The sequence below is a fragment of the Sinocyclocheilus grahami genome, unplaced genomic scaffold, assembly GCF_001515645.1.
Source record: "Sinocyclocheilus grahami isolate Dianchi unplaced genomic scaffold, SAMN03320097.WGS_v1.1 scaffold213.1, whole genome shotgun sequence".
Taxonomy (NCBI): domain Eukaryota; kingdom Metazoa; phylum Chordata; class Actinopteri; order Cypriniformes; family Cyprinidae; genus Sinocyclocheilus; species Sinocyclocheilus grahami.
In genome coordinates, this window is record NW_015505392.1 from 456360 (window position 1) to 470556 (window position 14197).

Below are 14197 nucleotides of genomic sequence, written 5' to 3' on the forward strand. Positions count from 1 at the left end.
CAGCTGCAGCGTGATCAAGGAGAGATTGGAGTGATGCTGTGCTGTTTAAGCTGCTATCGGGGCTGTAGGGGTCTTTAGAGAGCCTGTCTACTGCCCCCTACTGGACATCTCTAGAGGATGCATCAGGGGTACTGGAGCTCAGAGGGGATGGACACTCTGCCTCACTCTCTTTCTCGCTCACACACACACACACACACACTGACACTTTGATCTTCTGACACTTTGACCTAGAATCCCCCGCCCCTCCTTCAGTCGAGCACGGCCTTCTGTCTCGTACTTACACTGCAAGCCCTTTCCGTCAGTCTGCTCCGTTGCATTCACCGTAGTGTGACTTAGGTCTCTCCTGAAAAGACTCTGTGACAGTGGCATCGGAATCCTTGTCTCCCATGAATGTATTCCTCACTCTCTTTTTCCCTGTCTTTCTTCCTGGTTCGTCCACTGGACTTCAGACTCTTCTTAAGAAGACGTTCTTTTGCCCAACCATCTTTCTCTCTGACTTCTTTCCAATCTGACGTTCCAAAACAGGCAAGAAGACTGCATTTATAATCCACGCTCAAAATTCAGCCATTTTGCCTTTTTGTTTTCTTTTTTTTCTTTTTTCAGTGCAAATAAACATAGAATGATGTTGAAAAAGCGTCTACATATAGATTATGAGAATTCAGATGATGGTTTGTAAAATTAGAATTAATTTAGTCAAGAGGTTTATTGTGTATTAAATTAAGCTTTATTCTAATGTATAGTTTCTTTTTTAAATAACATTGTAGATTTCTTTATAAACCATCGGTTAGAAAGAGAAAAATCTCTCAGAGTGCATATGAATTGCCTCAGAATAAGAAAAAAGTTCAACATACCTATGGATTTTGTTTTCCTTGGTCCAGTAGTTTCAGAGAACCTGATTTTGTTTAGTTGTGGTTAGTAAAATGAAATGCTGGTAGATTGTAAATACCAATAATGGAGGGGAATTTTTTTCGTATTATATTTATTTTTTATTTAGTTTTTCGGTATATTTCCCCTTCCTCCCCTCAAAGTCTGGTCTTAACTGTTTCTGGAATGAGGGCGAATTTCTCACGACGAGCGTGTTCGTTTGGCGGGAAGATGAGGATGTGCTGATTCCTATGGTACTAAGGAAGGGGAGCTGGGGTGAGGTGGTCCTTCTTTCCTGGGTGGGGGTCTGGGAGGGTTCTGTGTGTACAGTGTACAGATACTCGCTTGCTTCTAAGCCTTTAGCCGGGAGCCCCACCGGAGGAACCCAACACAGCCATAAACTCAACACTGAAGCGTGCTTTCTTTGTTGTGTGGAGTGACATGCTTCATGCCAGACGCTATAGGTACAAGCAGAATCCGGTGTGTGTAAGAAAATACAACAAGCAATAAATATTACTTGAGATTTTATTTTGTTTTGTTTTGTAATTTTTGTACAGGACTTTTCAGGAGACACATGTATGCTCCCCGGTTCAAACTCAGTATTAAAGATAGATTTTTTTTTTTATTATTATTATTATTATTATTATTGTGGTTTCTATTTTGAGAAAGACAAAAACAAGATGTCCAAATCTACTTGTTCCTCAGTGAAAAGCAGGTTTTAGTTCTGGTGTAGCCAAAAAAATGTTTTTAATAAATGTTAAAAAAAGCAGCGTTTATGTTTTGCGTGGCTATTCCTACATTCACATTAATGTTCGCCGTCTTGAAAACCTCCGGATCAAAGGTTCAGATTTGGATCAGCGGTCACTCCAGGCACGCAAACTCTTAACGCTGTAATGTAGGCTACGCAATACAGTTTGTGTTTTCTAGCCTATTTGATGACGAAGCCAAGTTTCCTTGCCTTTGAATTGATCAGTAGACTTAAACATACCTTTCATTTCGTTTTCGTCTCATGTCTGCACACGGTTTGTATCGGGGTTAGATTGTCAGGCTTTAGCTTTCGCTGAAAATATCGCCATGTCATCTGTGTTCAAGCTGGTGTGTTAAAAAAACAAAACAAACAAAAAAAAAGAGGTAGGCTACTACATGTTTTATTAAGTATATACTGTATGTACCAGCAGCAACTGAGGTTTGCAACGGCCAGCTCTGTCATTATGCGCTGAAGGTGCCGTGGTTGTGTACGAATATAGCCTGTCTACCTGGTGTTTTGGTATAGCTTTAGCTTTTCCTTTTGAACGCTGTAAATACAAATTTGATTTCACATTGTTTGGGTGAAACGTCACTCTGCCCACCATTCAAAACTTTCTGTGTCCTTTGAGAAACACCTGCATTCTCGTGTGGGATAAAAACTTGATTTAATAATCGATTCCAGTGAACCTGCTAACATTTGTCGACTAAATCGAGTACTCCTTTATTCCAAGCTTTTTTGATCACAATTTTGATGAATGTTGGATGCCTTGAACAAGGACTGCCATCCAGAAGCATCTATACTATCATATTGGAGAATAGCCAGTTTTGAGGTCGCACATGTAGCCTACCACTACCCTCTGAAAAGTCCAAAGATTGTCAAGATTTTGAAATAAATATAAGCCATGCTATGAAGGTGGTGCAGAGTTTTCTAGTCTTTTTATCAGTGCTAGTGCAAAAAGAGCCATTTGTCCTAAAATACAGAAATAAATGGAATTGTAACGGCTATTGAATTTCCTAAAATTGTCTTTACCTTACCTTTTGGGGTTTTTTTTCTGAGACTTTAAATGTCTTTTTGTATAGTCTGCCAATTTCTTAGAGCTAAATGCAACAACCTTGAAATGCTAACACTTAGCATATTGCCTTAGATCTGTTTTACTGTCTTGTAAATTACAAAAGTTGTCTGTATTATATTTGTATAGTGAATCATTGACAGGATCGACCCAGTTCATTACTGCTCCTCTATTGCTGGATACATACATACCTGTCTCTCTTTCTCCATTCCCTCACGCACCTGCACTCTCTCTCTCTCCTCCAGTCTCAATATTGCTCATTTTCCATGTTTTGTTTGCGATCAGTTGTGGGTTTTATTATTTGTACAGTCTGGATTTTACCTTCTCAGTTATGTGTGAGAATGAAGATGATGCAATGGGAAATCGAAGCAATATGTAATTTATAAGGACTTTTTGGAGAAAGCTTACAGTGTTGTGCTCCTGAGATGTATTTTTTCCCCCCCAGTTTTCTCACATAAACATCTCTGTTCATCCGCATCGATGTGTGTAATCTTAGTGTGAGCCTTTTATGCAAAGTTAGATATACCGAGAGAAATTTAAATACAGTTATGCAAGTTGTCAACTAATATGGCTTTGCTGATGCTATTTGATGTTGAATCAAATTGAATTGTAAATAAAGAATTCTGTTATTGCAACATTTATAAACCTCTCACGGCGTATGTTTTCCATTTCGATTGTGTGATGCATATATCTTTATGAAAGCTTTTATAGATAAAAAAAAAAAACTGGAAATCCTTGTTATGGGATAATTACAAAGGTTGAATTAATAATACAGGCGCGCTTGCCTGTTTTTATCAGTAAATGGATGAAGCGCCAAAAAATAAAAAGTGCCACATAACGTTTCTTCCCATGTAAAATTAAGATTATATACACTGACGGCAAAAAAAATCAAGACCTTGTGTTTTATTCAAGAGAATGTCAGAAAACACATTTATTAACACTTCTTCCAGTCTGACAATACACGTATTTAGTTGAATGTATCTCTGCATATATGAGACACTTAACGGGATCTATATGAATAGAATAAAAACTCTTATGATTCCGCTGTTCCTGGAGATAATCATTTGTGGTATCCTGATAATTTGTTTGGTTTAATAATTATTTATTTAGTGAAATATTTTTGTTAAACAAAAAAAAAATGCGAAAGTTGCCTTGAACCCACAGAACTTTTTTTTATAATTTGTAAACAATTTATTTAATAAGTATTATTATTATTATACTATATAAGTTTATTAGTAGTATTGCTGCTAATAATAATAATACAACATATTTTGTTGTTATTTGTGGTAACCTAAAAAGTTTTAATATTTTATTTTTATTATATTTTGCTAAACAAAAAAAACTCAAACAAAACTACAAAATAAATGTGACTCAAAGCAGAACCAAAGATTCTAAATAATTCATAACAATGATAGTTATTGTGCTTATTAGTTAGAACAATTATGTTTTTGCTCAAAATGTATAATTGTGTTAAAGTTTGGAATCCTGCACCCAGACTTTATTTACCTTTTGCTTTTTTTTGTTGTTGTAATGTATAAAGCACAGTTGGCTGTGAGGTGTCAATTGTGCTGTGAAACTTCGTTTTCACGGAATGAGATCATCTACCGCAGACGCTTCGTCTGTTTTGAAACTTCATGTTCATGTCCCACTATTAAATGAGTGCCGCTGATGACTTTCGCTTTCACAAAGAGCCTCTAAACTGATCTCGTGCCGTTCGCACCGTCGCCCGGTTAGGAGCGGTTAACAGTGCGCCTGCAGTGGTTAACACATTAGAGACTGTGCTGCATATGAAAGAGAGCTGAGAGGAGGTTCAGCGCTGCTACAACGTGTTAAAGTGCAATTCCCAGAGGATGAACCCAGGACTGACCAATGACAGCACAGATCCGGGAAAGGCATCCCCTCTCTAGTAGCTTTCTTCCACTCAACCATATGTCTTCAGACCTGTCTCAAGCTTCACACACACAAGACCTCAGGCCATCTCTCCGGAACCGCCAAGTCAAAAGTTACGCAAACACTAGAGGAGGATCTCAGGACTTGCACAAGTCGCTATATGGTAAGAACATTTTGTAAACCATTTCACTCAACAATATTTTTCTAGGTTTGTTGACAGATAACTTATATGTGTGTTTTATTTTGCATTACCATTATGGATTTAAGCCCACTCTTCATGTGCAACAACCAGCTGAGGTCAGGAGTCTATGGCGCATGACACCTTTAATGCTTTTTAAAAGAGTTGGAAAGGCTTCATTAATGGTAACCTTTCTTGCTGACCCTCTGTTCTTAAACTGTAGTGTCACTACCCTCATTAGTCTCTGGTACACTCTTAAAAATAAAGGTGCTTCAAAAGGTTCTTCAAGCGATGCCATAGAAGAACCATTTTTGGTTCCACAAAGAACCATTCAGTCAAAGGTTCTTTAAAGAAGCATCTCTTTCTTACCTTTTTATAATCTCAAGAACCTTTATTCGCCACAAAGAACCTTTTGTGAAACAGAAAGGTTCTTCAGATGTTAAAGGTTCTTTATGGAACCATTTAGACAAAAAGGTTCTTCTATGGCATCGTGAAGCACCTTTATTTTTAAGAGTGTAGTGGCGCGTTCGCGCACAGTTCCGTCTAGTGATCAGTTTAGAAAATGGCCAATCGGGGAAAAAAGTAGGCAATATTGGAAACTTTTGATTTTGAATCTCTGCGGTCATTCTGAGGAGATCATTTTGTTTTTATGTTAATTTAAAAAGCATGTTAAAACATTTCTTTAAATTGACTTTCTGCAGGCAAAATGTGTTTATTTAGAAAGTCGTATTCTTTGGTTTGTTTGTTTGTGTTGGAATTTTTTTACTTGCTCAGTAGGTCTACACTCCTAAAAATAAAGATTGGGATAACCAGATAAAAATGGTTCTTGATCTTCGCTGAACTTTTGCAAAGAACCGTTGAAGAACCTTTATTTTTAAGAGTGATGTGTGTAATCTTAGTGTGAGCCTTTTATGCAAAGTTAGATATACCGAGAGAAATTTAAATACAGTTATGCAAGTTGTCAACTAATATGGCTTTGCTGATGCTATTTGATGTTGAATCAAATTGAATTGTAAATAAAGAATTCTGTTATTGCAACATTTATAAACCTCTCACGGCGTATGTTTTCCATTTCGATTGTGTGATGCATATATCTTTATGAAAGCTTTTATAGATAAAAAAAAAAAACTGGAAATCCTTGTTATGGGATAATTACAAAGGTTGAATTAATAATACAGGCGCGCTTGCCTGTTTTTATCAGTAAATGGATGAAGCGCCAAAAAATAAAAAGTGCCACATAACGTTTCTTCCCATGTAAAATTAAGATTATATACACTGACGGCAAAAAAAATCAAGACCTTGTGTTTTATTCAAGAGAATGTCAGAAAACACATTTATTAACACTTCTTCCAGTCTGACAATACACGTATTTAGTTGAATGTATCTCTGCATATATGAGACACTTAACGGGATCTATATGAATAGAATAAAAACTCTATGATTCCGCTGTTCCTGGAGATAATCATTTGTGGTATCCTGATAATTTGTTTGGTTTAATAATTATTTATTTAGTGAAATATTTTTGTTAAACAAAAAAAAATGCGAAAGTTGCCTTGAACCCACAGAACTTTTTTTTATAATTTGTAAACAATTTATTTAATAAGTATTATTATTATTATACTATATAAGTTTATTAGTAGTATTGCTGCTAATAATAATAATACAACATATTTTGTTGTTATTTGTGGTAACCTAAAAAGTTTTAATATTTTATTTTTATTATATTTTGCTAAACAAAAAAAACTCAAACAAAACTACAAAATAAATGTGACTCAAAGCAGAACCAAAGATTCTAAATAATTCATAACAATGATAGTTATTGTGCTTATTAGTTAGAACAATTATGTTTTTGCTCAAAATGTATAATTGTGTTAAAGTTTGGAATCCTGCACCCAGACTTTATTTACCTTTTGCTTTTTTTTGTTGTTGTAATGTATAAAGCACAGTTGGCTGTGAGGTGTCAATTGTGCTGTGAAACTTCGTTTTCACGGAATGAGATCATCTACCGCAGACGCTTCGTCTGTTTTGAAACTTCATGTTCATGTCCCACTATTAAATGAGTGCCGCTGATGACTTTCGCTTTCACAAAGAGCCTCTAAACTGATCTCGTGCCGTTCGCACCGTCGCCCGGTTAGGAGCGGTTAACAGTGCGCCTGCAGTAGTTAACACATTAGAGACTGTGCTGCATATGAAAGAGAGCTGAGAGGAGGTTCAGCGCTGCTACAACGTGTTAAAGTGCAATTCCCAGAGGATGAACCCAGGACTGACCAATGACAGCACAGATCCGGGAAAGGCATCCCCTCTCTAGTAGCTTTCTTCCACTCAACCATATGTCTCCAGACCTGTCTCAAGCTTCACACACACAAGACCTCAGGCCATCTCTCCGGAACCGCCAAGTCAAAAGTTACGCAAACACTAGAGGAGGATCTCAGGACTTGCACAAGTCGCTATATGGTAAGAACATTTTGTAAACCATTTCACTCAACAATATTTTTCTAGGTTTGTTGACAGATAACTTATATGTGTGTTTTATTTTGCATTACCATTATGGATTTAAGCCCACTCTTCATGTGCAACAACCAGCTGAGGTCAGGAGTCTATGGCGCATGACACCTTTAATGCTTTTTAAAAGAGTTGGAAAGGCTTCATTAATGGTAACCTTTCTTGCTGACCCTCTGTTCTTAAACTGTAGTGTCACTACCCTCATTAGTCTCTGGTACACTCTTAAAAATAAAGGTGCTTCAAAAGGTTCTTCAAGCGATGCCATAGAAGAACCATTTTTGGTTCCACAAAGAACCATTCAGTCAAAGGTTCTTTAAAGAAGCATCTCTTTCTTACCTTTTTATAATCTCAAGAACCTTTATTCGCCACAAAGAACCTTTTGTGAAACAGAAAGGTTCTTCAGATGTTAAAGGTTCTTTATGGAACCATTTAGACAAAAAGGTTCTTCTATGGCATCGTGAAGCACCTTTATTTTTAAGAGTGTAGTGGCGCGTTCGCGCACAGTTCCGTCTAGTGATCAGTTTAGAAAATGGCCAATCGGGGAAAAAAGTAGGCAATATTGGAAACTTTTGATTTTGAATCTCTGCGGTCATTCTGAGGAGATCATTTTGTTTTTATGTTAATTTAAAAAGCATGTTAAAACATTTCTTTAAATTGACTTTCTGCAGGCAAAATGTGTTTATTTAGAAAGTCGTATTCTTTGGTTTGTTTGTTTGTGTTGGAATTTTTTTACTTGCTCAGTAGGTCTACACTCCTAAAAATAAAGATTGGGATAACCAGATAAAAATGGTTCTTGATCTTCGCTGAACTTTTGCAAAGAACCGTTGAAGAACCTTTATTTTTAAGAGTGAAAATACGTCTCATTATGCTTCTTTTGCTTTCATTTTGAACTAAGACAAAATAGGTCAATACACACTTAAAGAAAACACCATACAATTAGTATGAAAGTTGTGCCAAACTGCAAGTTTTAAAGCTACAGATGGAGAAAATCTAAACGAAAATCTGAAAACTCCTAAAATCGAGAAGAAATTACTTTTATAATTTTTTTTTTTTTTAAATGGGATGGAAACAAAGATATTTCTATATTAATGAAAATATTTTACAGTCTACAGTACTGAAAACAAACTGCAAGTGAAGTTCTCCTCGGATCCCCCCTCATCAGCTGTGGCGATGTCGGTGTCTCTCTCCAGTCACCCCGCAGTGAGGGCCAGGAGTCTGGCTGTCTACCCGTCTATGCCCGGCGCGCACTACGCGGACGTCCTCAAGAGCGCGCACAGCATCTTCCATCCGCTCAAGTCTCTGGGCCGCATGGTGACCGACGCACAGACAATCATGCCGTTTAACTTCGCCCGGACTCCGACTATTTTTAGCCACAACAGCCATCAAACCGCGGCGTTCCATGAGCAGATTCTCAACGTGTCCAGCATGCCATATTTCCAGCACACGCAGCCGTCACAAAGCATGTACAACGGACATGAGCAGAGCACCGGCTGTCCGTCCGAGTTCAGCAGCCCGTCCAGTGGAAAGTCTTCTTCGGCTTCATCCTCTCCGGTTAAGGACAGTTTCAGCTGCCTGCAGGCCGCAGATACATCGCCAGAACACACGCGCACCTACAGTTTTACAGAGGAAGACCTCTTCACTGTCCTGTACGGATATTCCAAAAAACAAGGGCAAAATGTTGGACATGCCATATCTGGATTATCATTTCCTCCCAGAACAGGTATATAATAGTCATTTGAATTTATATAGCACAAAGCAATTTTATTGTGCTGAAAAAAACAAACAAGCAGACAAACAAATCTGGCAGCATGTATTATTTTACGTTGTTCCAAGTACAATTAACGTACCTTTCATTCTGTTTAAATGCCACATTCTTCTAGTTTTTCATGTTTCATTTCCAGAATTGTGTTTGTAACTCATGTTTTTTTAATTAATTAGCTGATCGTTATCTTCTACCTGTTGATACCGAAGGATTTGAACACCCAGAAGGTAAATTAACTTCTTTCTTTCTTTCTTTCGTGAGAATTTCTAGTCTGACTCTGAAGTTTACAGCTGGCAATTTCATGGAGTGTGTCTTGAATTTTTCAGGTTTATCGATTCTCCAAACTAATTGTGGAAGCCTTTCCCATTGTGGAGTATTTGCTGATAAAAGCACAATTTCAAAAGGCACCAGGTTTGGACCGTTTCAGGGCAAACTAGTGAACACAAGTGAGATCAAAACCTATGATGACAACACTCTCATGTGGGAGGTAAATAGCAAATTGAAAATAAATCAAAAATTATAATTGAAATCCAGATTTTGTATAAAACGTCTGCCTGGAACACACGATTGACATAATGCATATATCTGTTTTCTGATATGAAATAGCTATATAAAAGCTATATTTTTTCTTCCTATGCAAAGATCTTTGAGAACGGCCGCTTGAGTCACTTTGTGGATGGAAGAGGCGCTCCAGGGAGCTGGATGTCCTTGGTGAAGTGCGCGCGCTTTCCCGAGGAGCAGAACCTGATTGCGGTCCAGTGTGAAGGACAGATATACTATGAGGCCTGCAAAGAGATCCGAGCCAGCCAAGAACTGTTGGTCTGGTATGGAGACTGTTATGTGCAGTTTTTGGGTATTCCTCTCACCCTCAAAGAGTTTATTGATGACACTGACCCGCTATCAACTGAGGGTATGTGCGTAATGCAAATGTATCATCTTATATAATTCTTTAGATAGATATTTATAGCTCAATACGTTCTGTTGTTTTTATAGAAAGATTATAATATGTTCAGGTGTGTTTGCAAACTGCTAAAATTCCTGTGTTTCCTCGTTACAGACTCTGGAGAGGGTTTCAAGTGTGATCGCTGTGGTAAAGTGTTTGCTTACAAGTACTACAGAGACAAACACCTGAAATACACGCGCTGCGTGGATCAGGGCGACAGGAAGTTCCCCTGCCACCTCTGCAACAGGTCTTTCGAGAAGAGAGACCGGCTCCGAATCCACATTCTCCATGTGCATGAAAAACACAGACCACATAAGGTAAATATATCTTCATTCTGATTCATTGAAGACTTTTTTTTTTTTTTGCTGAAAGAACAGCTCCCTTTTAGAAAAGCTGCACAAAACCGGAGCCTAAAAGGGAAAACATTGCAATTTTACTAATATTCTCATACTCAACGTATTTAAAATTGTTTGATTAATAATTTGTATGTATATGCACGTATAAGGGTCTTTCAACGAAATTGATGCCTTTTCCATTTTGGAACGATGATATATATTTATGTTTTTTATTTATTTATTTAAACAAAATTATAGCATCATTTTAATAAAAGGGGTTCGGAAATGGCAGGAACTGACACATAAGATGAGAATACAATTTTTGTAAAATGTGAACAAATATATTATGTCCAAGTAATTTGAGATTTTATTTCCTTTTTTCAATCCAGATATAATTAGAATTGCTATGACAGCCGAAAACAAATAAATACCATTTATTTTATTTTTGCCAGCCATAACACTGATGTTAGTCACTTGTTACACATAATAATGAGGGACACAAAAGCACCCATTTCGAGAAATGACCCGGATGCGTTAACGAAAAGCTTTTAACCATGCCGATGCAGCATCCTGAGTCTTGAATAGAATCCGTGTCCCTCTTTTTCCTCTTAGTGCTCCGTGTGCGGCAAAAGTTTCTCGCAGTCCTCCAGTCTAAACAAACACATGCGCGTGCACTCAGGAGAGCGGCCTTACAAATGTGTTTACTGTAACAAGGTGAGTAATGCTTATTCACATGGATTCCAATAAAGTATACTGCTTTAAGGATTTGACTAATTTCACGGTGCATCTGAGCGCTCATTAGCGCTGGACGCACTCTTAGAAGACACTTACGTGCCAATTAATGGCAGATGCGCCTCCAGTGCATTGTGCATGAGGATTATGCTTTAATTTGTGACACTCAAAGAGACAAAAGTTTGTTTGTCGCTTTGTTGTAACTCGTCTCCTTCTATTCTTAAAGGGTGAGTTACGCGTGCGTTAAGAGCCTTTCAGTGGTCGTGCCACTCTTTCTGTCTTGTTTGTGTACTGCCAGAGACAGTTTTACCCATTGTATGTGAGTCAGGTTTACCTATATAGGGGCCAACAGAATAAACATACTAAATAATAGCTTAATAAAAATGTTTAAAAAAATCGGGAAGGGTTATATAATGGTTAGGTTTAGGTGAGGGTTTTTATTGTAATTTATTATTAGTTGTTGTTGTTGTTTTATAGGCCTAGCATATTAATAATATTAATAATAAAATGTAGTAATATACAATATGTCAACAGGATGTCCACATTGAGATATTAAAGTAGTTTGTAGTGTGTGTATATTACCATTATTGAATATGAACACGTATTTTTTGAATGTCACAGGCGTTCACGGCCTCCAGCATCCTCCGCACGCACATCCGCCAGCACTCCGGCGAGCGGCCGTTCAAGTGCAAACACTGCGGGAAAGCGTTCGCCTCTCACGCGGCCCACGACAGCCACGTCCGACGGACGCACGCCAAAGACAAGCCCTTCTCCTGCGATGTGTGTGGAACCACTTTCCAAGGAGCACAAGAGTTGAAATCTCACATGAAGACGCATAAAAGTACGAGGACATTTTAAGCTGCTTCCCGGGATTCCGTTTAGCCTAAGTAGCAGACGACTTTGAAATTTGAAAAGGACTGAAAATGATCGACGTGTAAAAATATTTGAAACCGAACGGGAGATTAAGGGGTTAAATATTAATGATGTTAATAGCCTATATATATTTGTTGAATTCACATGAGCCATTTATTAACATAATAGGCTATATAGGCTTATCTAATCAAACCTAACTCTCTCCCCTCAGAACGACCACTTTTGGACAGCACTGTTGTTCTTCCTGGAAACGAAAACACGCTCTTCCCCATAGATTCTTTGCATCCGCAGAAACAGCTGGGAGACCATTTCTCTTTTCCCGGGATGAGCAGCATCACCTCCGAGTACAGACCCTGGAACTAATGCTTCATGAGTCTGACTCTTTCTTTTATTCCGCCTTTTCTCAGGAAAGATGTCTTACGTCAATGTTATTTGCTATTGTGTATTTGATTTAACGTAGTTAGCCTGCCTGTCCCCTAAGAAAATATGTTCGCTTTAATTTTATTATTTTAAATGTTGTTTTTTTTGTGCTATTTATTAAAATGTATTTGGCTTGAGAAATACGTGTTTTTGTACTTTTTAAAGTTAGCTCAAAGCAAATAGGCCTATATCGGCGTGTAATAGTGATCTGCACAACCAAAGACCGTTAATAAAACCAAAGACAAAAATATTACAATTATTAACTATTATTATTATTATTGTTGTTGTTGTTGATTGTCCTGTTAGCTATCGCTCTTTTCTATTTGTACAGTCTTTTTCATAAGCTGTACCTGCTGTTCAGATATTAGTGTGTCGGAACGTCTGCAAACTGAAAATTAAAATGTATGATACAAGAAAAATCTGTTATTATTTCAATGTTTTGGTTTTGCCTGCAACTTTCTGAAAATTGAGAAAGTGAGTCATGAGGGTTTGTGCTGATTTTAAAATAGCTGTGCGATTTGTTGCTTCCATATACGATTTTTAATTCAAATTGAACGAAATATTCGACTGTCCAAAAATATTCTCTTTTTAATATTTATTAAACGTTAATTTTAATGCTATTTCCATATTATTAATACTATCAATTATAAGACTATAAAACGAAATACAACAGATTTCCACATTAAAACAAAATAAGTCATTTGATAAGGGATGAAATGAATGGAGAAACACTAAATGCAACATCATGAAAACAACAAACTCTATACGTGACATCTTAAGAACAACCAACTCTGACGCTGAATCTGAACGAGATAGATAGATAGATAGATAGATAGATAGACAGACAGACAGACAGACAGAATAGATATAGACAGACAGACAGACAGAATAGATATAGATATAGATAGACAGACAGATAGATAGATAGATAGATAGACAGACAGACAGACAGACAGACAGACAGACAGTATAGATATAGATAGATAGATGGACGGATGGACGGACAGACAGCCAGACAGAATAGATACAGACAGACAGAATAGATATAGATGGACAGACAGACAGACAGACTGAATAGATATAGACAGACAGACAGAATAGATATAGACAGACAGACAGACAGAATAGATATAGACAGACAGACAGACAGAATAGATATAGACAGACAGACAGACAGAATAGATATAGACAGACAGACAGACAGAATAGATATAGACAGACAGACAGACAGAATAGATATAGACAGACAGACAGACAGAATAGATATAGACAGACAGACAGACAGAATAGATATAGATAGACAGACAGACAGAATAGATATAGATAGACAGACAGACAGAATAGATATAGATAGACAGACAGACAGAATAGATATAGATAGACAGACAGACAGAATAGATATAGATAGACAGACAGACAGAATAGATATAGATAGACAGACAGACAGAATAGATATAGATAGACAGACAGATAGCTAGATAGATAGATAGATAGATAGATAGACAGACAGACAGACAGACAGACAGACAGACAGACAGAAAGACAGAATACAGACAGAATAGATATAGATGGACAGACAGACAGACAGACAGACAGACTAGATAGATAGATAGATAGATAGATAGATAGACAGACAGACAAACAGAATATAGATAGACAGACAGACTAGATAGATAGATAGATAGATAGATAGACAAACAGAATAGATATAGATAGACAGACAGACTAGATAGATAGATAGATAGACAGACAGACAGACAGACAGACAGTATAGATATAGATAGACAGACATATAGATAGATAGAAAGATAGATAGATAGACAGACAGACAGACAGAACAGATATAGATAGACAGACAGACAGACAGACAGACAGATAGAT

General features: G+C 37.2%; 1 protein-coding gene across 1 annotated transcript; it reads left to right on the plus strand.

The window, feature by feature from the left end:
- Window positions 1-8421: 8421 nt before the first annotated feature.
- Window positions 8422-12546, plus strand: LOC107596036 (PR domain zinc finger protein 14-like). Its single transcript, XM_016286635.1, has 8 exons — window positions 8422-8971; window positions 9190-9240; window positions 9340-9500; window positions 9656-9923; window positions 10071-10273; window positions 10904-11005; window positions 11645-11864; window positions 12108-12546. Exons 1-8 carry the CDS (start codon window positions 8422-8424, stop codon window positions 12257-12259), a joined length of 1707 nt encoding a protein of 568 aa, XP_016142121.1. The 3' UTR covers window positions 12260-12546.
- The last annotated feature ends 1651 nt before the right edge of the window (window positions 12547-14197 follow it).

Excerpts from the sequence above, each read along its gene's own strand:
- LOC107596036 (XM_016286635.1), top strand. The coding sequence starts at position 8,422 with ATGTCGGTGTCTCTCTCCAGTCACCCCGCAGTGAGGGCCAGGAGTCTG. Across the intron at positions 10,274-10,903 it reads AAAAACACAGACCACATAAG|TGCTCCGTGTGCGGCAAAAG; the intron begins GTAAATATATCT and ends TTTTCCTCTTAG. Across the intron at positions 11,865-12,107 it reads TCACATGAAGACGCATAAAA|AACGACCACTTTTGGACAGC; the intron begins GTACGAGGACAT and ends CTCTCCCCTCAG.